We start from the raw sequence: 25,853 nt of genomic DNA on the forward strand, positions 1-25,853 counted from the left end.
CCAGCTAATATACCTGCTTAGGCATGGGAACCTTTTCACATATGGCTATGCATCAGTGCACATTTAAGTATGAGCGTATGCGTGTGTGCTCGAACATGCACGCACAAGCTGTCAATCAAGCAACGCTAAATATGGGTCAGCACGGACTTAACTACTGTGTGATTAGCGTGCGATCAAGTCAACATCAAAGACACACAGGAGCATGTGTGTCTTTGATTCACAACCAGGTTTGGAAACTACAGCTTACACCAGGTGGACTTGAGCAGTGGCAGTGGGTTTTATGGTAACATTTCAGTGCAGCATAAGTACTTAAAAAAAATAAAAAATACACGCCCTAACACCTAAAGGCATGCCACCTGTTGTAACTAAGAGTGTGAAACTGGCTAGCAAGTAAAGAAAGTGATGTAAACTGTTAGCTAACTGCTATATAACTGCTAGCGTAAAATTATATAAAAAGATTTTGGGAAAAAAATGTACAAAGACTAAGAGAATTACAATAACAACGGAGTGTCAAAGATAGTTTACCTAAAAGTAATCAAAAAAATAGCTAAAATAATTAGCATGACTAAAACTGCTAGCTTAAATTAGTAGGTAATATGTTCAGTTAAAACAGCTAAAAGCAGGTTTATCTAGCTTTTAACCATTAAACAGTTGGAATAACTAGAATTACTAGTGATGTACGATACCACTGATTTCCTTTCCGATCTGATACCAAGTAAAATTCAGGGTGGTATCGACGATACGGATCCGATACTTTGTGCAAAAACTTAATGTTTTATTGTATTTCAAATTATAGCTTCATTATGATTACAGGGCATCAGACTACTTGTTCCTATTGTTTAATAGGTCTGCCCCAGGGCAGCTGTGGCTACAACTGTAGCTTGCCTCCACCAGTGTGTGAATGTGAGAGTGAATGAATAGTGGAATTGTAAAGCGCTTTGAGGGTCTCAAAAAGCGCTATATAAATGCAATCCATTATTATTATTATTAATAATGCAGAATTATCATATAGAAATAAAAAAAACCTGAAGTTGTGAGCTATTTGAACACGCTGCCTGCCTGCAGCACTAAAGGACTCCAAGAGACGTCTGCCTCACCCTAGCAGCACCTGTCCCTCTCCTCTCCTCCTCTTCAGTTCGCCTCGTCATATTCTGTGATATGATTTACTCTGAGGTGTTTGACAAGGTTAGTAGTGTTGCCACAACACCTCACTGTCTTGCCACATGTATCGCAAACCGCATCTTGGCTGTTTGTGGAGGAAATATACGTCTACACACAACTCCGTTTATGCTCAGCTGCTGTTGTGAGTGCACATGCCAAGGGGCTGCCACACATTCATACAGCTGTAAGAGAAAGTAGTTCCTTCCAAATGATATAGTTTCTTTCCACTGTGTTCCTGTTAATGATAAACTACAAATTTACCCCAAATTACTAAAATATCGATATTTTAATATGAGAATCGATTCTAGAACATAAATAACTGGTATCAATATCAATCAATATCGATCCGCACATCACTAAGAATTACCACCTCACAGCTGAATGCCCCCACCAGCCAAGTCTGTCCAGAATCCCAACTTACAGTGAAGACTTGAAAAGGACTGGATCAAATGTGCTCAATGTATTTATCCTTGCCCAATAAAGCTGATTCTGACAGAACACCAAGCTGAGACCGCTGGTGTAGACGGTGCTTGAAACGTGACTGTTGCTTCAAAGATGCTGCAAATTCTAACTAGTGGATGACTCACACATATCAGTCTGGCAGGTTCAAGCTATAGGGAGGGCACCTAGTTTTAGTGACGAAGCTGATTCAATGGCTTCCCCCAGGTGAAATATAGTTACAACCTCCCTGTTTCTGAGTTATGGCTTTGAATAATGACATAATGATATTACAGTGAAGAGACGATCGACCCATTGGAAGAAAAAAATGTGATCACATCGTTAATTTCATCCTGTTTGACATTTTGCATAATTAGCATTTGGAGCTATTTATTAACAAAAACACTGAGTCAACCATTTAACTGTATTTTATATATCCTATCTGTTCAAGTTGAAGTTTAATGGATGAAAGAGAAAATTAGCTAGAAGAGGTGGATATCGTTAAGTTGAAAGTTATGGATAAAAGTGAACCCAATTTACAATTTGACTGACACTAGTGATTTTCATTAACCTCCAGACATGTCTGTTTGTGTGCCCCCTGACACATGCAAACTATGTTTTTTTCATTCTTTGTAATTATTTCAATTAAATTTCTCACAAGAGCCACAGTATACGTACATTAAAGTGTCAGAGGATAAAGAGTCTAAATGACCATATTTTGTCAATCTAAGGAGTATAATGCACATCAACATTAACATTAATTCTGTATTCAGTAATTGTGTAGGCTGTTTAAACCTATTTAAAATGCGATAAATCGAGTGCTGTTGACATCAAGCTGTAACGTCTTTGGATAAAAAATGAAACCAAGTTCTTCTAATGCTCATTTGAGGCTGGCTCCAAAAGCAAGTCAGTCCCCATAGACTCTCTTTGTAAGATGGCCAACTAAATAGCATTATAAGGCATGTTTACAGCCTAGTTAAACTAATTGTTTTGGATAGTTTATGTCTAACGACTGTACAGAGGGTGATTTGTTTTCAATAACTCATGCATCATCGATACTGGTAAGACATAAAATCTAAAAGTGTGGCTGCTTTAATCGACAGGACCCTGTAGCTGATTGCTGTCTGTTAGGCCTCACCCCTGCAAATTTTGGCTCATCAGACTGGACATGTTGACTGTGTTTGTACTGTTGGGTATTTTTTAATGCCGTTATAAGAAAAATAATCAGGCTTGCTGAGAATGGAACAGAGCTGGTGAGTATAGGATTAGACTGTTAGCACTCATTAGCAGATATTCATCAGATCGCTAACAAAGCTTGTCATCTGGCAAATATGCATGTCAACCTTTCATCTAGATATGGTCACATCTGATTCCTAAAAAACAATATTGTCATGGTTCTTTTCCAAATGCTAACTTTACAGTCCAAACTCCACGGTGGCTATGTCTATCATTTATAAACAGTCTATGGTTGATACAGGAGCTGGGAGCTCATTGAGTAGGACACAATATGTCCAATATACGGTACTGTGCAAAGGTTTTGAACCACCCCTCAATTCATTACAGTTTCCTTCCAAGAAGCCAGAGTTTCATGTTATTTTTAAAAAGTGGTTTTAACCCTTTCATGCATGAATTATGACAACCTCAATCAGGATTTTTTTTCTTAAGTATTTTTATTCTTTAGGCATGAAAAGATGAATAAAGAAAAAAATCCTGATTGAGGTTGTCATAATTCATGCATGACAGTGTTAAATAACAATAATTACAGTGAAACACTTTATACACCTATAGTAGCATTAAACGACCAGTGGGTGGCAGGGTATGAAGCGTCACATCAGTCCAATGTAGTGGTTTATGTGCAAGTATGCCATCAACACTGACGCAAATACAAGAAAACACCCTTTGAATAGCTGTCCACTGTAGTGACCACTATGAGTGAAACGGTCAAGGAAATAGTTGTGTAGGCTTTCTGAATGTCTTTCAATTTTTTTTCTTTGGACATTGGTTGCGTTTTCACCAATTTTTTAGTCTGGTCCGTGTTTTCAAAGAATTTTTTTTAGGTCACCTAACACTGACCTATGATTATTTAAGAATAAATATGGAACCTAACTCAAAGGATGGACCAGTGTTGTTTCCATGGCGATCCAGGGTGGCTGTAAATAAGCCTTTCCTAAGGAAAGGCAATGGGAAGAAAACTTTAAGGAATGCCAAATTCCATGAGAACTGTCCACTAATCAGACCATATTTAAATTACCTGTCTAATATTTTGTAGGTCCCCACCATTCCAGGATATGAACAGAGAACCTCTGACACCAGGGCGTTGGCAGCTGACCTTCTGAGTTCTGTGGGTTTTAGAGTGGGACCTCCATGGATCTGGTTTCTTCTTGCACGTCGCATACAAACTTGATCAGACTGGGATCTGGGAATGTTGGAGGCCTTGGGCTGTTACTGGTGTTCTAATACAATAACTGTTTGTGAAAATTGCCATTAATAACAGCATAGCAGGGACGTTTTCCTGCTGGGAACGACTGCTGCTGTTGAGTGGATGGCACCTGTCAGAGGAGCAGAACAAATTGATTTACATTATTTACCTGTCAGTAGCTTTAAAGTTGTTTGTATTGTGCCACAGTACAAGACAGCAGACTGCAAAATGCTGCAAAATAGAATGTAACCTGTGCTCAAAATCATCCTCTGCCACACAGCTGGTAATGAACTGTGTCTGCAGTATGACTGAGTAGTGTGGTTTTTCAGGATATTGAGAGGCTGGCGGTTCAGCTTGGATTCTCTTGCCCTTGGCCAGATCGAAATAGGACTTTTTCAACTCAGAATCTCATTCCTGTCGTCGTCACAGCCGGAAATATATGATGAGCGTCTCTTTCTCAGCAGTAGACCATGGATGATCACATTTTACACGCCCGTAACCTTTCACAATAAAAGACGAGGCCGCTGTCCGTGGTGCTGAAACCACTCTGCTTCCCTCCCTGCTAATGTGTTGTTTCACAGTAACGTGGCGCTTTTTCTTTAGCGTCCTTCCTGCTGCTGTGGAACTGTCACTTAAAAATAACTGTAACAAAAGGTTGACGGCGGCAAGAGGATCACCTAGTGTGTTATGAAAGTGAATAAATGAGAGTAAAAGGAGTGAGGGATCTCCATCTCTATTGCTCTCTCACTCATGCACACAGAGCGAGAAGGAGAGAGAGAGAGAGAGAAGGGGGAGGGAGTCCGTTCAAGCAGAGATAATTAGAAGAGTGGGTCACTATTGGAAGAAAGCAACCGATAAAGTCAGGGGGAAAGGGGGAATACGAATCAAAGCCGCATAATAATATGAGAGGAGGGAGACAAGAGTCTTAAGTCTTAATGGAGCATCATCAGCACTGAAGTCCAGCCCTGGCAGACGCGAGCAGTTTCCTCCGGCTCGCAGCGTCCAATTACAGCGGAGCAGCTCAGCCTGTGTGGACTCCTCAGCGCTGCCCAGCCAGGAGCGAGCAGGGCAGAGGGAGGGAAACAATGTTCCGACGCTTTCCCCTGCTGTGATTTCAAGTGGAATTCCTCTTTTTGTTTTTAAATTATTGTTATTATTGTTAAAAATTCTTATTATAGTTTTTCTTTCAAGTCGCCCGACCGCTGCTGCCGAGACCAAGTCCGTGCACGCAAAGAAAAGGGTAGGTTTTAAATGCGCTTTCCTTTCCTTTCTCGCCTGGGATAGTGAGACTGAGGTATCTCATACTGCCGGTTGTTAGCGACCCCGTTTGACGTTTGATTTAAATCCACATTGGTTGATTTTGTTTGTTTGTTTGTTTGTTTGTTTGTTTTTTCCTTTTCTGTGTTGAAGTAACAGAAAACTGTGCAGCCCACTCACACAGATACCAGAAAGGGAGTAAAACAGAAGAGGTGGCTTGTTTTGGGAAATGTTATTATTATCATCTCATAGTTGAAGCTGGGGAGAACACCATTTTTAATATTTTTATTCCTTTTTGGGGATTTTGTTGTTGTTGTTTTTCCCCCTGTCTGTGAGTACGTGTTACTTAAACTTATAGGTGACATATAACCGTTCCTAGAATATGTTAATTGAAGTGAAAAAAAAATAAGACCCTTTCGTTTCTGTATAGTGTTAATACTACAGCAGTATCTAACCTGGTCTTTGTATTATTTTTGTGAGTGTGTGTGTGTGTGTGTGTGTGTGGGGGGGGGGGGGGGGGGGGGGTAGTAACACGCCCTACAGACTTCAAATTCAGCAGCCTAGTGTAAAGTCCTGACTTGGAAAGTCTGTCTAACTGTGTGTGTGCTAAATCACTTGTTATTGCTGTGTATGCTTGTGTAGTTCAAATCAATCTGGTGCATCTGCTCACTTCTCCTTGCAAGATGCCAGATTTTTGTTTGTTTGTCTTTTTTGTTACAATGATTGTACATGAGACGGACAAAAAATGTAAATACCTCCTGGTATACAACACATATAACACACATATCGAGTACAAATACTGCAAGTCCAATTCCGTACTGACACACGCATCACTCAAAACTCACCTTTGTATACATGACTACTATAACAGGGTTATTGCATTGCAAAGCATTATACTTTGCAGGTGTACCTAACAAATGGGCCAGTGAGTGCACATAAATAAATAATGACCTATACAGCTCAACAGCAGCACAAAAGGCAGCCGCCATGAAACAGAATCAACACCTGTCAAAGAGAAAAGAAAAGAAAAAAACTTGAGGAATGATGATATTCTGGGTTCCGCTGCAGAGCGGTTGTATCTCACTGCACTGGGTCTGCCGGATAAACTGGGTCATCACTGTTTGACCAGCTGTCAAAGGTTCTTGCTGTTTGTCTTGACACAGAACTCCAGGCGTGATTAATTAGCAATCCGGTCACAGCAGTGATTTGGAACTTTGTACTTTGTGTCCTCATGTGTCAGCGCTACGATGCTTAAACAGTTCTCTTAGACTGTAGAATACCTTTCAGACAACTTACACTAATGTCACTGCAGACAGAGCTGCAGCATATCCAGATTATCTGACGAGCTGCTGCTGCTATTGGAGATATTTTAAAGTGAGGGACCAAGAGTGATATATGATTAGCATGCAGTAGTGTAACCCTACAGGAAGACCACCCTGCTTTCTTATTTGGAATTTTAGACGTCTCTCTTCCCTAATGTCAAGAGTTGTAATGTGCTTGCCTCTGCTTAATTGCTATTCTGCACATGAAGCGGTGTGGAGCCAAACAGCAACCCCCCCCCCCCCCCCCCCCCCCCCCCCCCACCCTAGATAGGACCTCGTTTGTTTAACTCTGAGGGTGGGGAATCTGTCTTCCGTGGACATATCCGTACAGACAAGTTGACTTCTTACGGCTGCAGAGATGTTTAATTTTTCATTGGCTACTGTCTGCCAGACAATGATGACTGAAATGTCTCATGGCTGTAATTGTATAGTACCCTCAATTCTGGCCTGACTTGATACGGGCAGATGGCAAAGATCAGCTGAAATAAGAAATTCATGAGAAAAAAAAAGAAGCAGATTCTGTTAAAGTTTCATTAATTCCTGCCTGTATGCCAGACTGTACAGATAACCACAGTATAGGCTAGGTGTCAGAGTGCAATTTGACACACACCTGACATCCATTACTTGGAGTCAGCAGATGCTGTCACTTCCATGGCAACAAAGAAACATAATTTATGAGGATTCAGTGGCTCCTACCGCAGACAACCACTGCACACCCAAGTATTACAGAAGTGCAATATAGATGGATGATAAGCAATCATTATCGGAGCATTTCATTTCATTTCTGGACACATACGCTTTCACACACAGTTTCACTGCTGCTTGAGTAATACCTGCACTTTCAACTCGACTGCTATAAACAATATTTACAATTCAGATTCGTCCATCCAGAACAATGGGGGAGGGGGTGGGGGGGCAGCCGCTTAAAAGAAAACAGTCGCATAGAAAAAGAAAATCCATTCAAGTTAATGCTTCTGTCAAATCCAGGGAAATATAAGAATGGAAGGGATTGTTCTGCTTTGCCATACAGGATGATCTGTCTTCCCAGCATTTGCCTTCAAACTTGTCTGATCTCATCCATCCTTAAACCTTCAAACGTGAGTGGTGTTTGTCAGTGTCGTACTGGGCACAGCAGAAAAACAAGAGGTTTGAAGCCCGACTGATGAAAACGGACCAAAATGTATATAAATATTAAAATAAATCAATCAGTCAAACTGCTTATTTTAATCTGGGGCAAATTAGGCAGCCTGTCAGATGCGGCTACTGTGAGAGAAACGGCTAGGACTGATCGCATCCACCAAGCTTGACAATTAGAATGGACAGTGTGCGACAGAGAGAGGCTGGAGGAAAATGTCTGTGAAAATGGAAAAAAGTTGTGAGAGAGCACATGCGTATGTGTGACGTTGTGTTCGAAAAGGTGACACAGCCTGCTGCCAGCAGTGTTTACTAAGTGAGTAATTGAGGCACGCATACACAAACACACAATTGGCTCATTTATGTTTATTGTTCTCTCAAAATTTGCACTTAACTATAATTTCTTCAGGCAGGAAGACTGACACCATGCTGTAAAGATGAAGTTAGAGCCAAAGTTAGTTTGGCTTATCATAAGGACTGGATACAAGAAACAGCTCGCTCTAAGTACCCACTCAGTTTTGGCCGCTCAGCACATTTAGGAATGCAGATATGATCAAGACGATCTGCTGAAGTTCAAGCCGAGCATTAGAGTGGGGAAGAGGGGTGATTTAAGTGACCATTATAGTGGTGTTGTGAAAGCCACGGGGGCTGGTCTGAGTACTTTAGAAACTGCTGAGATTTTCCTGCACAACCATCTCTAGGGTTTACACAGAACGGTCGAACAAAGAGAAAATATCCAGCGAGTGGCAATTCGCTGAACCAAAATGTCTTGTTGAAACCGGAGGTCAGAGGAGAATGGCCAGACTGCTTGGAGCAGACAGGAAGGCAACAGCAACTCAAATAACCACCTGTAACAACTAAGGTGGCAGAAGAGCATCTCTGAAGCCACAACTTGAAGCAGCGGGGCTAGAGCAGTAGAGGATCACTCCAGGTGCCACTCCTGTGAGCTGACAACAGGAAACTGAGGCTACTATTCGCATGGGGCCACTGAAAGTAAACAACAGAAGATTGGAAAAATGTTGCTAGATCTGATGAGTCTGTTTCTCATCCAGATGGTAGGGTCAGAACTGGGCATAAACAAAGTGAAAGCATGGATCGATCCTCCCTTATGTTAATGATTCAGGCTGCTGCTGCTGCTGTAATGCTGTTGAGCATATTTTATTGGCACACTTTGAACATTATTTAAACACCGTAACCTACCCGAGTATTGACCACAGTGTACCCATCTCCTGATGGCTGCTTCCAGCAGGATAACACATCGTGTCATAAAGCTCAGATCATCTTATACCGAATGGTTTCTTGAACATGACAATGAGGTCAGATGGTCTCTACAATCCCCAGATATGGTGGAAGAGGGGATTTGCATAATGGATATGCAGCTGACAAATCTGCAGCAACTGTGTGATGCTATTACATCAATGTGGACCAAAATCTCTGGGGAATGTTGAATCTGTGCCATAAATGATAAAGGCGGCTGTGATACAGTTGCTGCACTTGTCTAATCATTGTAGCTTAAACCAAAGCAGGTGCCGACTCCTAACCTAAAAGCTAGTCAACTCAAAGTGAAAACAAAGCTCAGCTGTTAGTGAAAAAAGAACACGAAACATGGCGTTCAGGTTAACAGTGTGGTGATTTATGTCACTGACAGCCCACCTGTTTTTTTAAAAACAAGTATTAAGGCCGTCCAGACAACGTCCATCTGCTTACACACACATATACTAATGTTGGTTATTACAAAGTGCTGTAACTTTGGAGCTTGTTAGAAAATTTGTAAGAGATTTAAACATGGTGTTCACTGTTTGTGCAGCGTCTACAAGCAAGTGTCTCCACATTTGTATTTTGCTTGTTTACATTTTTGTATTTTGCACAACTCTGTTGCTTGTGAAGCTCGCACACAAGAATTTCACTCACATGTGCTGTACCAATGTACCTGCACATGTGATGTGACAATAAAAGTGATTTGATTTGATTTGATTTGATTTTGAATCGGAAGAAACGGAAGACAATGGGCCAAAGTTTTGCTAACTGAAACTGTCTGCATTGTATTTGTGGTCTGAATCTGACTTAACCAATCATGTTTGAGCAGGTAATCCATCACCAATCCATCAAATAGCAAGCATAGACCTGGATATACTGATATCGTGGCTAAAGCAGAAGATCTGGAAATTTGGCTCCTCCTCCCAGAGGCTAGTTAGTGAGGTTCCCAGACTGATGTATGTGTGTTTGCCTCTTATTATAATCATGTAGTCTGTTAGTAAGTGGGCAGCAGTTTCATGCTCTGTATTCTTTTATAAAAGGTTCTTGGTTAGTGAAAATGAAATGCTTTTGCTTTGCATTAAATCCATCCATGGTCAGTATACAGTATATAGTGGACTGTGTACAGCACCTTCATGGTGGTACAAATACAATGACTGATTTATTACTTTGTCTGGTTTCCTTTGAATTGTTAGCTGTGTATACTTTGTCAGTTAGGGTCGCACTCTACACCTGTTGTCTGAGTACAATTTAATTGTCTAAAATAGCAAAACAGAAGCAAAAGCACACCCTAGAAAAAAGGTTTAAAATGCATTTTAAAAAACTATGAATTTAAACTTGTTACATTTTTGGCCACATTAGTTTGTTCTATTCATATATAATAAGATATACATGTGATATAGCAGCAGCCTTATTTTTATGTCAGACATTTTCTGACACACTGCTTTTGCAGTGTTGCTTGTATTTCATCATACTAACCAGATTTGGGGGAGAAAAAAACGAAAAAGAAGGCATGGAGCAACAGAAAACAAGTCGCAAGGCTAAAACGGGTCGAAAACCTTCTCCTGAGCTGTGAGCAATTATGACGTGATGTTTCAGCCACCCTTCCCGGACCACGAAGGCATAAAAATAAATCTTATGTAGAAAATGGAATGGAATATTGATTATGCAGCGCTGCAGTCGCCGCTGTGCTTTTAGTTCTCAATTATCAGTCGCAAATCAAACTGACTTGCAAGGATTCCAGCACACAGACTTGTTGAGCCTGCGAGAGACACCGTACGCTGATATTTCTAAATTGCTCCGCTCATGGTTGCAGTTTCAGCCAGAGCAGCAGCCTGTATAAAGCGTCGCATGAACCTCAAAACAAAATCAGAGTTTGTGGGTTTATTCGAGGCTCCGTGCAGAATATGTCAATACCTTCAGAGTCTATCTGCTTGCCAGCTTACATTAGCAACAACAGCCTCCACGTCACAGACAGACGTGTCACAGCAGTTTATCATGTGAACTCTTAAATAGCAAAGATTTATCGAGTTTGTCTTAGTACGCGGAGAGGGAGTGAAGGTTTTAGAGTAAATGCTCCTCTGGGAGTGGTGGCGGAGTGCTGCTGCTGCTCAGAGGGTGATTTGGCTCGAGGCAACCTGACAGTGAGCTAGACACACACAGACAGGCACACACACACACAAGTAACCCAGCAATAAGCAACATGCAGTCATTTACTCTGTTTCTCCTCAACACAGACATTCACAAATGCCAGCTCCCCTCCCCACTGCTTTCACGGTGAAAATCAATGGTTGCAGAGCCCAACTGGACGGAGTAATAGTGGAAAAATAAAGAAATCAATGCAGACTTATTAACTGAGCAGAGCTTCCTTTACCGCTGACACAAAAATATGTGAGTGTTTGACTTGTCTGTGTCTGTGAATGATGATAGCTGCTGCTGGTTGTAGACAAGATGTGCGAGCGCATAAGCATATGAGCGTCTTCCTCTATGTGTGTGTGCGTCTGCCAGTCAAGAGTGTGTGTCCCTGAACGTTGGTGGCTGGTGCTTGTATATGAGTGTTGTATTGTAGGCGTGCTTTGCATGTTCATGAGCGCTCCTGTGTGTGTTTGTGCATTTTGGTGCGCACCAACAAGACTATCTCTCAAAGTCAGTGTGTTACTCTTGGGTTAGTGCCACAGTGCACTGCCGGAGCCTTGGCCCTCGGTTTATTTGTGGACAAAAGGATGCTCGGAGACAAATGATTTAGCACCTGTCAGTCAGAGCTGAAGGACAGGCGATGAGAAAAGAGAGAGGTCAGAGACTATGGAAAGGGAAAATGATGGCGGCTTTTCAAGGAAACTGTGAAGGGAACAAGGAGAGAAAGAGGGAGGGAAAAGTTGAAGCTGGAAAAAGAGAAAGAGATTCAGAACCAAAAAAAGAGAGTGAGAGAGAGAATTTACAATTTAGCTCTGGGTCATCACATAGCTCAAGTGCCTGTGAGCAATTTTCCCCTGGAAATGACAGCTTCTATTTCTGCAGAGTTGTTTGCCTAACAGCAGCTCACAGGAACTGTGGCTGGCCTTCAGGCCCTGCAAGCAGAAACTTCCCTGATTGCGAGAGTTACCATAACAACGGATGAGGCCGACCTGCACCGATGGCAACGTGGGAATGTGAACTTTGATTCCCGCCTCCAGCACTCTGGCTAGTCTGCTGCACCTCTGACATATCAACACCTACCCTTCTTGGCAAAAACAAGAGCGAGCTGTCGGCGCTGTGAGTGTTTGGTCAGCCAGAATGTAACTGTTCACCAGTGGGTGATGATTTTGTTTGCAGAAACAGATCACTGTGTCAAGAGCAAAAGAGACATTTGTAATTCAGAAATGCCCAAATAAACAAGTCCAGTGCAAAATAATGTTTGCAGAGATGTGCGTGGGCGGACGTTAGGAGCTGCTGGTGAATGCTGAGCAGGGCTTTGTGTGATGCCAGGTTTATTAGATTTCCTTTGGCATTTGTTGACTGACATCTGCCCTGGCAGGTCTCTGCGGCCGCTCTCTCCCTGACTCTTGGCTCGCTCTACAAACCAACAAGCCTTAATCATCTTATGTACACTTTCCCACGTGGTCAATAAAGATATATTGCTGACCTCGTTTTTTTTTTATGCCGAACAAAGCGCCTCCCTCCACAAAAACGTGGACAGCACAGACAGAGGCTTAGCTAACAAGCATCTGATTGTGCAGATTACCGCGTGTTCCGCGAGGGATTACCGAGACAGAAATGAACAAATTGACCTCTTACCACTAAAATCCCACATCAGCAAAACAAAAGATAAAAGTCAAGTCTCTGCTGAATCTAGAAAAAGTGGAGTATACATTGTACTGCAAAACAAGTGTCAGCAGCATTATTTAAAGAAGCCTGCCCCCGCCCGTTGTGTTATTTTTGTCACTGAGTCTTTTCAGTTTGCAGAACCTGATGACTCCATGGGTACCCTTTGTGTGTGGGCCATCCAGACTCTGTATGCGTGCGGTTTTTAAAAAACTGAGCAGCCCTGGAAGCAAGGAGAGAAATGCACGAGCTGTATTCTGACAGTGCGTCGTTTGCATTGATGTTGGGCTCATGTTCTAACAACAAATATCTGACTGTGCACCCTGTTCTGAGTGTATTCTTAGCCGAGGGCAGGCGTCTTCCTCTCCGGTTCCCCTTCTGACACTTTTCAAGTTAAGTCAAAGCTATTTAGAAGTCATCTCACTGTGAGAAGTAACAAAGGCTCAATGACAGACCAAGGCCTAATTCAGAATTCAATTTTTGTGCTTTCTCTTCCCAACAATAGAAATACCTAATTTCTCTGCATGCTTGTTTGGCGAGCTCCAGAGAGGAAATGGCATGCTTTTGTTAATAAGTGTTTTTTTGGTGAGAGGAGACGATTGAAAAGCTTATGTAGGTCACATTGTATTAATCAAGCTGGCTACCCTTGCAAATGTGCTCTAAATGAAACACACAATGTTAAAAAAAAAATAATCCAGTTTTATTTCGTATTTGCTTAATACTGCAGCGTGACCGCACTGAGAATTACACTGAAACAGCAATCCCAGTACTTTTACGCTTAGGCATTTCGTCTGGATTATAACGCTGCCTATGGCGTGGACAGGCTTGATATCGGTCCGACAGAAGAGTTCAAACACCCGGCAAATGAAATATTTATCAGTCACAGTTTATTTCAGGCACAGGACCCTTTCATCATTTAGCTTTAATGAGAGCTGTGTGCATTCTGATGATTAATAGACTAAACGATCTTCAGATCGTTCCGAGCAAGATGCAAATACTATCAGTTATCTGTCCGGGAGACTCTTTAAGTAAACTAGGATTTTTCACAAGTTAGACAAGCTTAACGGGGGCCGGGGTACGAGCGAATGTTTTCTAACAATGTGAGATTTTAGATTGGATCAATGAGACATCGTCTTCTCTGCTGGAAGAAGCTGCTCCAGGACGAGGCAGGTGGCACAGTAAAGCACGGTAAATCAACCTGCTGTCACGGGGACAGAATGACAGGCTCAGTGTGACATTTCAGTGCATATTACATCTCCAGCCCTCCGGTATCCTCGTGTGACCTGCTGCAGATTAACTATTTTGAACACTGCCGGCCAGCATTGAGTTTTGATGTGAGCAACCAAGCAGAACAATAAATCCCTTCTGGACCGTATAGATGCAAAAAAAAAAAAGAAAAAAAAAAACAAAACGGGCGGAAAAAAAGAAGTGCATGGATGAGTTGCTCTGCGATGGGTTTATATCAAAGCAAGACGTTGCTGTAAGGTGCAGCGAGCAGCCGATGCTGATGGTTTTGATCAGATGATTAGAGCTGGTTACCACTGGAGAGTTGCTTTGAGGAGGTAAATGTGCTTTCTGAGATTACAGAGTTCAAAACAGAGACCGTGACTCTTTGCTACACATTTGTGTGTGTGCGTGATTGTAAGACAAAGAAAGAGACCGAAAATGAGGGAGAGTGTGTTTGTGCATGCATTAAGCAGACAAGAGAGAGGTCCTTGAGGCAACCTGAACATCTTTTATCACATCTTTAATTAATTGAAGCCTATAATAGAAGCTGCTGCAGTCCCGCAGAATAGACACAGTTGAATGGATAATAGCTGGGGATGAAGAGATACGCTTGTTTTTGCTTGCTTTCTTGTCAATCCTCCCTTGCCATTTCACAGTTATATGCTTTAACAGCACATCTGGAGCTGCTGTCAGTCTCCGCTTTGAGAATAAAGTGCATTAACCAAGAAGAGAGAAATGTTTTCCCCTTTTTTCCCATCTTTTCAGGTTCTGCCTCTGAAGACCTACTGTAAAGCCGTCATGGGCCTCTTGTGGTTCTCCAGACTAATCCTGATCATCCTAGTCCTCATCCCGCAGCCGTCCCTGGGCTGTCCCTCCGGCTGTCGCTGCTACAGCCTCACAGTGGAATGCGGATCTCTCGGGGTCAAAGAAATCCCACAGGGCATCCCGTCTGTCACCGAGGTCAGTTGGACTGTATGTTAGAGCACTAGTTGCCCGTGCCCCCGCCCCATCCAAACACACACACATGCACACCAGAGGTTTTCAGTTGACTTCCTCTCTGATCCATTCTTATTACCCTGAAATGATTGTGGTTAATCAATTCACCGTGACCCTCTTTGATGTAAGCCTGAGGGAAGGGCTGCGCTGTTGGCTGTGTAATTATTCATTCTTGCTCAGAGCGCGACTCTTGCACAGCTCTGATCATCTGTTGCGAAGATGTTTAACATTATGCCGTGGTTTTTTTTCCTCTTGGGTTCAACCCCCCCCCCCCCCCCCCCCAACATCACTGCAGCTCATGAATATTAATGTAAAGCATGCCCTGCATAAATTGTTCCATTAACCTCAATCAGCAGGTCTATCTCGTCCATCACACTTTACCTCGTGGCCCCCGTGTTTTCTTCCAAGGAAGCGTCACAGATGAATGCATATTACCAATCAAGCTGCAAAACTGTGCATGCCAGATCCAACGCAGAAAGCACGTCTCATAAAAAAACTCAGTCTAATGTTCTTTTTTGGGGATATGCTGACTTAAAAGACCTGTGATTTCTGACTAAGACACGTGAAACGCAACCAACTACCATTACTACCACAGTGCTCATTCAGGCAGAATATAACCCATGTCCTTCTCAATTTACAGATGGCCCCTAAACACATCACATGCAGGTAATCATATACTGACAACAAGAAGGTTGCACTCGCAGAATGTGCGTGGGTGTCACTGTGCCGGCTCAAAGTGGGGCTCTGCAGAACAGGCAGATTGTTGGCTGCAGCTAAAAGATGTAAATAAAAGATGGACCTAGCCACTGTGACATCACTCATTGTGGAGGCTCAATATGAAGCCTGATTTTGAATGTCTATGTCTTCACCCGGTGTTTTGAAACTGAACGTGTAGGGCAAAGGGGCAGATCTGGTTCAGAAACAGAGGCTCGAAACTTTTCAGTAACATAGTAAAGCATACCCTCAGCCGTCTCTGGGTTGTCCCTCCGGCTGTCGCTGTTCCAGCCTCACAGTGGAGTGCAGATCTCTCAGGGTCAAAGTTCCGGTTTGTTAAGTCAACACATTTTACTCAATTAAAATCATGTTGTATTCATTATGACTTGAAATTAGTGATGGATCCTATTGGGAGAGTAGGATCGCAGACAAGTGAGCTGATATGAGAACCACTCAGCCAAACCTATCTGAAGCTTACATACTTTGGATGTTATTTGGATTCTCAGCAACACATATGCCAGATTTGAGAAAGATCAGATGAACAATGATTACCGATGATAGGTTTAGAGCATACAGACATCATTAGAATTAGTAAGATTATCATAACTGTGAACTAGTTCATTCTGCGGTATATGGAACACCACACATGACTACATTTAACATGCACAGCCCAGTGAGACAGTGTTTCAAGGTGGATCTGTTTCTGGTTTAATCCATTGTGTGGTTAATTTCTACCCGCTGAGTGCAGCACAGCTATAAGCCACACTCATTTTCTTGTACAAAACAAACCTCAGATGAAACCTCACATCCTATCTTCTGTTTCCCTAATGTAATCAATGTGTGATCACTCTGCTAATTTCATTTACCCTGTCGTCCATAAAGACCATTTTCCTCCAGGACAACGCGATAGTGCAGATCCGTCTTCAGGACCTGACTCGCCTTGGCAGCCTCCATTATCTATACCTGCAGAACAACAGCATCTCAGCCCTGGAGCCCGGGGCTTTTCTCGGGCAGGGGCAGCTGCTGGAGCTGGCCCTTAATGGTAACCTCATCCACCTGGTTACCTCTGATATGTTTCGGGGTCTGGAGCACCTAAGGATCCTGTATCTCGCCGGCAACCAGATCACTCGAGTCCAGGACCACACCTTCAGAGGACTACAGGTTAGGTTGTGTCAGCCCGAATGTATTAGTTGGAAATAATTAATGCAAACTTTGAAATAGGTGTTCTAGGAAACAAATATAGAATGTTTTTACAGAATGATGTCTTCAAATTTAACGCTACGTTCACACTGCAGGCGAAAGCGCATCAAATCTGACTTTTTTGACCCTATGTGACCCATATCCAATCATGGTATGACAGTGTGAACGGCACAAATCCGATATTTTCAAATCCGACCTGGGTCACTTTCGTATGTGGTACTGAATCCGATACATATCTGATGTTTTAGAAAGCGACTGCTGTTTGAATGGTCATGTTGCATTAAATCCAGACGCCAATTATCAGCGCCGGAGAAGCGCTCAAGAAGACATCGCGAACGCTTCCTGGCCATCCAGTGAAACTGTTGGGAAGACAACGTTGGAGAAACGTGAACATTTTATTTGTACTGTATAATCTGCAGATTCTGACAGAAATCTGCAACTATCCTTTGAAGCACCGCTCCTCAAAAAACAGCAATAAGGATAATTATTGGGCCATATGTAAATAACAAAATAACTTTATAACTTAAAGCAAAATTGGGAAACGTAAAGTCCGAAACAAGTCTTTATATTAAGGGCCATCAGTCAAACAATACTGTTTGGTCTGGGTCTAAACAGAGCGAGTTGTGTGTGACGTCTTCTTTTGCACATGCGGGCCGCTTTGAGGGTTAACACTAGAGCGCATTTGCTGTCGCATTTTATTTGTAGTGTGAACAAGCAGACAAAAAAATTGGATTTGATCAAAAAATCAGAATTGAACATTAAGAGCTGCAGTGGGAACGTAGCCTAAGTCTTATTCGTGACTGATGTCTCCTTAATCCCTAGCATGTGGTAATACAGTACAGACTGACTCAGGTGGAGCTGAGACACCCTCCTGTCACTATACTGGATAATTCTATCCCTTATGAACTTGCACATTTTATACTTACCTCTGCTTCCCCTGCTTTGTGCCATTTTTGCTGTCTGCAGCGTCTGCAGGAACTCCACTTGCAAGAAAACAGCATTGAGCTGCTAGCTGAGCAAGCCTTGTCTGGATTGTCGTCTCTGGCCTTGCTGGACCTCAGCAGGAATCACCTCCGCACCCTGGGAGCTTCATCACTCAAACCGCTTGTCAGTCTGCAGGTGCTCCGTGTTACAGGTGGGTAGAATTCCTAGATTATATTAAGTGTTACTATAATATGATAGAATCATCCAACACTGATTTTAATTCAAGGTGCCTTGAAAAACTTCTCTCTTTCCACACTTCCGAATAACTCACACCCCTGCAATAATGTATTTCCAACCACTGAAATTCACACTCTACCAATGAAATTATAACAGCGGGTCACAGCAGGCAGACTTCCGAGAATTAAAACCAGAGGAAAAAGCCAACTAAATTAACAAAACAGCTAATTAATGGGACCTCATGTGGAGGAGCCTGTTTACTCAGATAAAATCTGGTAATCCCTCCTCCCACACTTTTCTAAAGTTGGACTGACCCTTACTGTAACTTCCAAGAAAGCAACAATCCCAACTTCACACTCATTACATTTAATGACAGAGGCATTAATGGATTCAAAGAGTGAACTTCTCTCCAAGTTTGACATTTTTGTCACTGTCTATATGTCCCAAAGAGTGTAAAAAATGTACACAGTCTGTTTTTGTTATTATTTAAACAGCTCTATGATGTCTCTGTGACTATAAACATGAACAATGATTTAGTCTTGATTACTAAGGCCCATGGTCTTGCGGTGGGCTCAAAAGAACTCCACAGCACCACAATATGTTTTTTGTCCTGTCTCACTCCCATTATCCTCAACTGGTCACGGCAGAGCCTGGTTCTGCTGGAAGTTTCTTATGTCCTGGGTTTGAAATCTTGGTAAATCTAAATTGCCCACAGGTGTAAATGTGAGTGCAAATGGTTATCTGTCTCTCTGTGGTAGCCCTGCGACAGGCTGGCAACCCGTCCAGGGTGTACCCCGCCTCTCACTCTACAGCAGCTGGGATAGGTTCCAGCCCCCCTTGACCCTGATTGGATAAGTGGAAGAGAATTGATGGATAGATTAACTGAATTGAATTAGAAAGTTGATATTACATGAACAAAAAAATATATTTAACAAATCCACTTCAGTAGATCATGCAGGTGGCCAGGGTTACTTTCCACCATGCTATCAGATTTATGCTAGGTTAATTTTGACCTTGAAAACTGCGTTCCGTTTATGTCTGTTTCCTTAACTGCTTTCTTTCATTCCCCTATAGAGAACCCATGGCGCTGTGATTGCGCTCTTGGCTGGCTGAAAACCTGGATAAGCGAAGACGGACAGCGTCTCTTGAGTTCTGCAGAGCAGCGTCGGCTAATGTGCTCTGAACCTCCTCGCCTCTCCCACCTCAGCCTGGTGGAGGTACCTCCAAACAGTCTGGTCTGCATCCCTCCAGTAGTGCAGCTCGAGCCAAGCCACCTGACCGTTCGCCTAGGAGAGAGTCTTCGAGTCTCCTGCCAGGCCTCGGGATACCCTCAGCCTCAAGTGACTTGGAAAAAAGCCTCCCATGGTAAACCACAGTTGTCACCTCGAGGCCTGGTTCAAGAGCTGGGACCCAATGGGGAGCTGTTTAGGCCTGGGGCCGGTGGAGCGGTGACAGCCTTACCAAGCAGTGGGGGGATCAAGGTGGGAGGTGTTGGAGCAATCCACGGGCCTGTACGTGGAACTGAGGAAGGTGGTGAGAGGGACAGCTTTGATCCAGACATGGGCAGCGGCATGCTGTTTCTCAGCAATGTCACCGTAGCACATGCTGGGCGCTACGAATGCGAGGCCTGGAACCCTGGTGGTGTGGCTAGGGTTACTTTCCACCTAGCAGTCAACATGTCTTCTTCCTCCTATTCATCTCAGTTTTGGCCTCGTTTGAACACTCACTCCTATGTTTCATCTTCGTCCAACTCCTTTTACCAGCCTGAGGTTGTGGATGTTAGCCAGGAGCCTCTGTATGAGCAAGACAGCATGGACTTTAATGCCCTGGGCCCTGCCACACAGACTGCTATTGCTGTTGGCATCTCCTTGCTGGCACTCACTGCTGTTCTCCTCTTGATTATGATCTACACTCGTCACCAGCAGTATCAGAAAGATGACACTGGCTCCTATTGCACGAGCAAGGAAGAGAGCATCCTCTATGTGAACGACTACTCTGATGGACCCACCACCTTTGCGCAGCTGGAGGAGTACCGCGATGACCATGGCCACGAGATGTACGTACTCAACCGAGCCAAGCCGGTCCTGGGTTCCACTTCGTCTGCATGTCCCATGATGAGCGGGTTTGTCCAACAGAAGGGCATGAAGGAGGCTCTCCTCGATCACGAAATGGTTCAGACTCTGACACGATCGGGGGGATTGGGACTACGCAGAAACCCAGCGGATGGGGGAGAGGGGCCCCTAACAACAGACCCAGAAGAGCTCTTCCTCAGTCAGAGTCTCCTGTTCGGATCACAGGTTGCCTATGAGATCCATTGTTAAGGAGTCATTATTATGCTCTGGCATGAAACAATATGTTGATGGACTTTTAATTAAAGACAATAATGGAAATCACCTTGGTGCAGTGATTTGAAGCATCAGATTATTATCTGGCCTTTTAAAGAGGGGAGATTGTCAGTCAGTAATTTCTGGGGGAGCCTGGTTCACAAGTGGCCTCTGAGAGAGCTTCTTGATTGACTGTATGACACTCGTGATGGGTTAAGAAGACTGACGATTGAAGGGGAAATAACACATGAACCACAGCTTTCTGTCTCAAAATCAACCCTTTAAGGATAACTCTAGGTGGGTAACCTCGTCAGAAAAGTTTAGTTACACTAAAAAGAGGCTGAAACGATGCAGCACACAGTGTCTGCTTTATTCTAATTTCGTTCGTTACGCTTTACTTTTCGTGTTTCGTCTATGTTTTGTGTAGTATATTACAAAGTTAATTCTCAGAGTGAAGTACAGTTGTTTTGTGAATCCTGCTACACATCCCATTAGAATTAGGCCTAAAGCTCTTACTGAAACTACATTAACATGCCCATATGTGCGAGTGGGTGTGGGTAGGTGGATTTGTTTATAGAGGTTCATTCTGAATGCAGAAATCTAGTCTTTTTTATGTTTGTATCATAGCATTGTTTTTCTTGATGTTAACATGTTGTGTTGTTTTATACCTGCTGACTGCAACACTAGAACAAGATATTAGCATTTCTAATGTGTGAAGTCGACTCTCTGAAAGAACTCAAGCTTCATTAACGTCAGTCTGTGATTACCATTATGATGTTAATAATGTACATTTTGTCTTTGGTTTCTACATAATAAAATGTATTTTAAAAGAGAAAGTTTTTCCCTTTCCCCTCTTTTTCTGACTCTATAGACCATATTTGAAGTGTGTAGTTTTTCCCTGTGGTCTTCCCTTCATTCTATGAGATGTGAAAAGGGCTTTATAGAGAGACTGTAGATCTGAGTCACAGTGTAGAGGCCAGTCTGTGAGAGGTCAATGGTTCATAAACCATTTATTCTTTCCCTTTTCCGCTAAACACTGCAGATATCAAGTGTCCTTTCACAGCTACTTGTGGACTAAGATAGATGGTTGCAACTGAAAATGTGTTGAAAACCCAAATAATCTCTGCTGCTTTACACCAAGACCCAGAGCTGTATTGATTCTTGTTCAAAAACATGTCAATATTCTTTTTAAACTGGCCTCTCTGTAGGTATTTTAAAGCTGTTTATTACTGAGTATTAAATGTCATGGTTATGCTATGCAGCTTAATAAGGATTACAGCCAAAGGACATGTTTTAAAAATGTAAAGCCTGCTTCTGTCTGCCACTAACACTGAAAGTATCAGCACGATGCCACGGAGCCAAATAAACAAAAGTATTGTATAGTCTGAGAATGCTCTCTTAAATAGTCCAGAACTGGTATATGCACAAGTGAACCATCCTGTGCATGTAGTACATTTTTGTTGCAGTATGTGTTTGCTGAAGGTGGTTTCTATATAGCTATATGATAAAACAAGCAAAACTGCTTCAAAATTGTTTGGTTTCATGAACTTTCTAGACAAGAGCCATTTTTGAAACAAAAAACAAACAAGCAGCTCTGTTTGGGGTTGAAAATAGAGAAGGTGGCACGGGCTTCAGGTATCAACATACTAACTAACTTTTAGTGCATAAAACATGGACATGCAGTGCCATATTTATGATTATTTGCATCATTATGCATTTTGGAACCTAGAGCTTGGCAGACTAAGGAGTAGACATTTTTGTATATATATCTACTGTAGCCGCCACTATTGAGGTTCATAAAATGAAGCAATAAGGCACCAGAGAGGTTTGGTGAAGTGGGTCTTACTGTCTGGCTGAAGAGCTTCAGTTTAAAATCATGATTCTTTTATTTGCTTTCCTCTAAGTCTGATATAGATTCTCTCCTGAAGAAATAACTTTTATATAAGCGATCAGTAAAGCTAACGTTACTGAATGAAGCCCACTTACAGTAAACTGTGCAGCACATTATCACTGCAGTGTGCATGTATACAAGTACACTTAGTCCAAATGCTGATGAGTTACACTGTTGGACTTACAGACACTGGAACACAGATTAGAAAACTGATTAGTTACATTTGTAGCCTATCACCAACAATGCCTGTTTAATCGCCAGAATAAAAAATCCTTTATTAGGCTGACAGCAACCTTTAATGTTTAAATGTATCAGTTTAATGTTGCAGAGCTCTAACATGGAACTGTCATGTTAGAAATAAACAGCAGTACTAAGAGCATTAAAACATAAATGTGGCATGAATGAGGGACCCCACCACATTATCACACTTGTCAACATACACTTTATTTCCTCTTGTGGTTTCCACAATACTCGCACCTGCAGCTTTTCAGTTCCCACGCGCCCATACGCCACCAACAACAACGACTACAACAGCTTCCCCCGCAGCCACGCAACGAACCACACCTCGCCACACCTCGCCACACCTCGCCACATACCCCCACCACCCAACTGAGGCCGGGGCCATGTCCAGCTGAAGACATCAGCTAAGACTTGTACTTTTTCACAAGTCCTCTAGTGACTGCACCTACTCTGGAAAGAGGTAAGCACACATATACAAACACATGCCAGTGGGAGACACAAAACACAGAAGGAGAAGGACCTCAATGAATGTATCCGCCGTTGCAAATGAATATCAAGAATGTTTTGGAAAAAAGGGAGATCAAATAATCAATTGGCCAACCAACCCACATTAGCATAAAGACTGAGACTAGAAAAACAGCTAGCCTGCCTATTCATTACTACAAATAACTCTGGATTCGTTTTATACCCAGATTTCCGTTTGATGGTATGATCACTAATGGAAAACTCAGTTTCAGGTGACACTGTACATACAGATTTGCCAACAGCAGCATTACCGCCAGGGAGCTAAGCTAACACAAAGGATAAAAGTACAGCATTCCCCAGACAGAAAAAAGACACAACCATCTGGCTGAAACTCACAACAACACCTTCTTATCACAGATGATGTATTATGCTGCCTATCTCACACAATGAAATGTGAAATACTCTTATTCCAGTTGCCCCCACCAAGTAAATGGATTTTCTTTGTGTCTACTATAACACAATTCGCGGGCTGTGTCATTGCATGTCCGACAAAGCTCGGTTCACAATGGTTGTCATGGGCACAATGGATTCAGTACATATAAGTCATCAGGCTAATGTTGCTGTGTCTGATTGAGTCTTACTTTCTCTGTGTGGATCACAGCAGGTAGACAAAAACACAGAAGCAAGCATAAGACTGTCCAATAAAACTGCAGTACATCCAAAAATGGCAACGCTTGCTCGTCTCCATTAAGGCATAAAAGCTGAATGCATTGAAACCACATTGTGCACCTTTGCTAATCACTCCAAATGATTCCCTCAACCAGTTTACCTGCAGACCCATGCTGGTTATTAGAGACCTCCCTAATTGATTTAACAGACAGAAAGTTATGCAAAAATAACACTAATGATGGCAGTAATATGGAAATCAAGACTTTTAATGTACTGCCACTGCTAAGTGCACCTCAAATGAGTAGTCAGTACATGATTTTGCTATTCCAAAATACACGGGCACTTTGCAATACAACATTGGTCACTGTGTGAGTGGATTATTCCCCATTTTTCATGCAGGAGGCAGTTTATGGTTTCTGAAAGGCATATTGTAGGGATGAATATGTTTAAGATTGAAGAAGAGATTAGAGTTTTTGGTTTATTAAAACCCTTCAAGGACTGCCAAGGGCAGCTGTCAACATTAAAAATTGAATTCTTTTCATTAAAAAAATAGAACGGGAGAGTTTAGCACACGTTACTAGTGTAATATATATTCACAATAGGTACGCACACGAGCCTTTATTGCTGAGATGTTTTGCCAGTCTGATGTAGCTGTCTCTTTTTTATGCCTAAGTGATCCCATCAATCAACACGTGAGTGAGGATGCAGCAGAGAGGAGTGAAAGCTCATGGTTCGCATACTGATGCTGTTCTTTTCTTTTTTGTTATTTTTTTATTTTGCTATTTTATTTTTCCCCATCTACACCTTTTCTCAAGCATCTGTTTTCATCTCTCTTCAAACTCACTTCCACACAAGGGAATTCATTTTTCTGTAAGGTCAAATATGAGATATGTGAGACTGAATTATTGACGCATTTCTGCCTCGCCTGTCCTTTTCCCAGAAGAAGGGTTTGCACAAATTCCATCTAATGCTTCATGGCACTAACTTTGCGCACAGATTTCCTCCGCACATGCTTTTTTGTTTTGGATTTATGCAACTTTGATGGTGTTTAAACTGTTTTACAACGTAAGATCAGATGTGAGATTTATTCATATTTAACAGCTGTAGTAAATATGAATACCAGAGCTGGGATTGTAAGCTTGTGCGTAACTGTAGAAAAAACAAAGAGTAAGAAACAGTAATTAACCCCCTGTGTGTTGTTTCAAGTCAAGTGGAATGTTTTTCAGCAGCGGTGTTTAGTTTGGATGCTCGGTTGAAAATGTGGAATTTTTTCCGTAATCATTTTTATTCGAGGCATGATTAAACACAGAGTGATATTTCACCCAGGTTTACATGATCCAAAGCTAGAAAATCTATTCAGGTCATTGCTATGTTTTTTAGCACAAACTGTGGAAAACAGAAGAGAGATATAAAAATCAGCCATGGGTCTGCTTTCTGTCCCTCGCACTAACCTCCATACCTTTGGGGACACAACCTTCAGTGTGGCGGCCCCCACTTTCTGGTACTTTCTCCCATATGATCTTCCCAATGCCACGTCACTGGACGGTGCATTGGGCTGGGCTTCTCAGAACTCACCTCTTCAACAAAACCCTCAACCTCAAGCAAATAGTGTTTTTACTCTTGTGTAAAGTGTCCTTGGGTTTCTTGAAAAGCGCTATACAAATCTAAGTTGTTGTTGTTATTATTATTATTATTATTATTATTATTATTATTATTATTATTATTATTATTATTATTATTAAAAATTCTCACCTCACTTTGTTTCTCCCAAGCCAACAGGCACAGCAGAGTCCTGTGGAAAGAAAAATGTCAGGTAATCACACTGATAAAAAAAAGATTATAAATCTCAAATATGACTGATTATGACTGTATTGATAAAAATCATTATTTTTTTTAATGTTATGACACGAGTAAAGTCACCAGCTGCCATAATAAAGCAGTGACTTTATTAGATGCTCATAAAAAATACTGACTTTTAAGCTTCCCACATAGCAAAATTGGTATGGCCCAGACGTGGCCCACACAATGTGCTTACACATGGCCCACATACTGCAAAGAATGACGGCCCTTTGGTGGCCCAGATCTGGTTTGCCAAATGTGGCCCATTCATGGGCCAGCACAAGGCCAGTTGCAGACACACTGGTGGTACTGTGCTGGCCCATGTGTGGATTATCTCTGGC

At 42.3% G+C, this 25,853-nt stretch overlaps 1 protein-coding gene across 1 annotated transcript; it reads left to right on the plus strand.

The window, feature by feature from the left end:
- Window positions 1-4,878: 4,878 nt before the first annotated feature.
- lrrc24 (leucine rich repeat containing 24) lies at window positions 4,879-21,170 on the plus strand. Its single transcript, XM_080861736.1, has 5 exons — window positions 4,879-5,258; window positions 14,779-14,973; window positions 16,606-16,884; window positions 17,890-18,058; window positions 19,159-21,170. The coding sequence occupies exons 2-5, from the start codon at window positions 14,812-14,814 to the stop codon at window positions 20,403-20,405; spliced, it is 1,857 nt and encodes a 618-aa protein (XP_080717862.1). The 5' UTR covers window positions 4,879-5,258; window positions 14,779-14,811; the 3' UTR covers window positions 20,406-21,170.
- The last annotated feature ends 4,683 nt before the right edge of the window (window positions 21,171-25,853 follow it).

This window comes from Rhamphochromis sp. 'chilingali', assembly GCF_963969265.1.
Source record: "Rhamphochromis sp. 'chilingali' genome assembly, chromosome: 16".
In the NCBI taxonomy this organism is placed as follows: Eukaryota; Metazoa; Chordata; class Actinopteri; order Cichliformes; family Cichlidae; genus Rhamphochromis; species Rhamphochromis sp. 'chilingali'.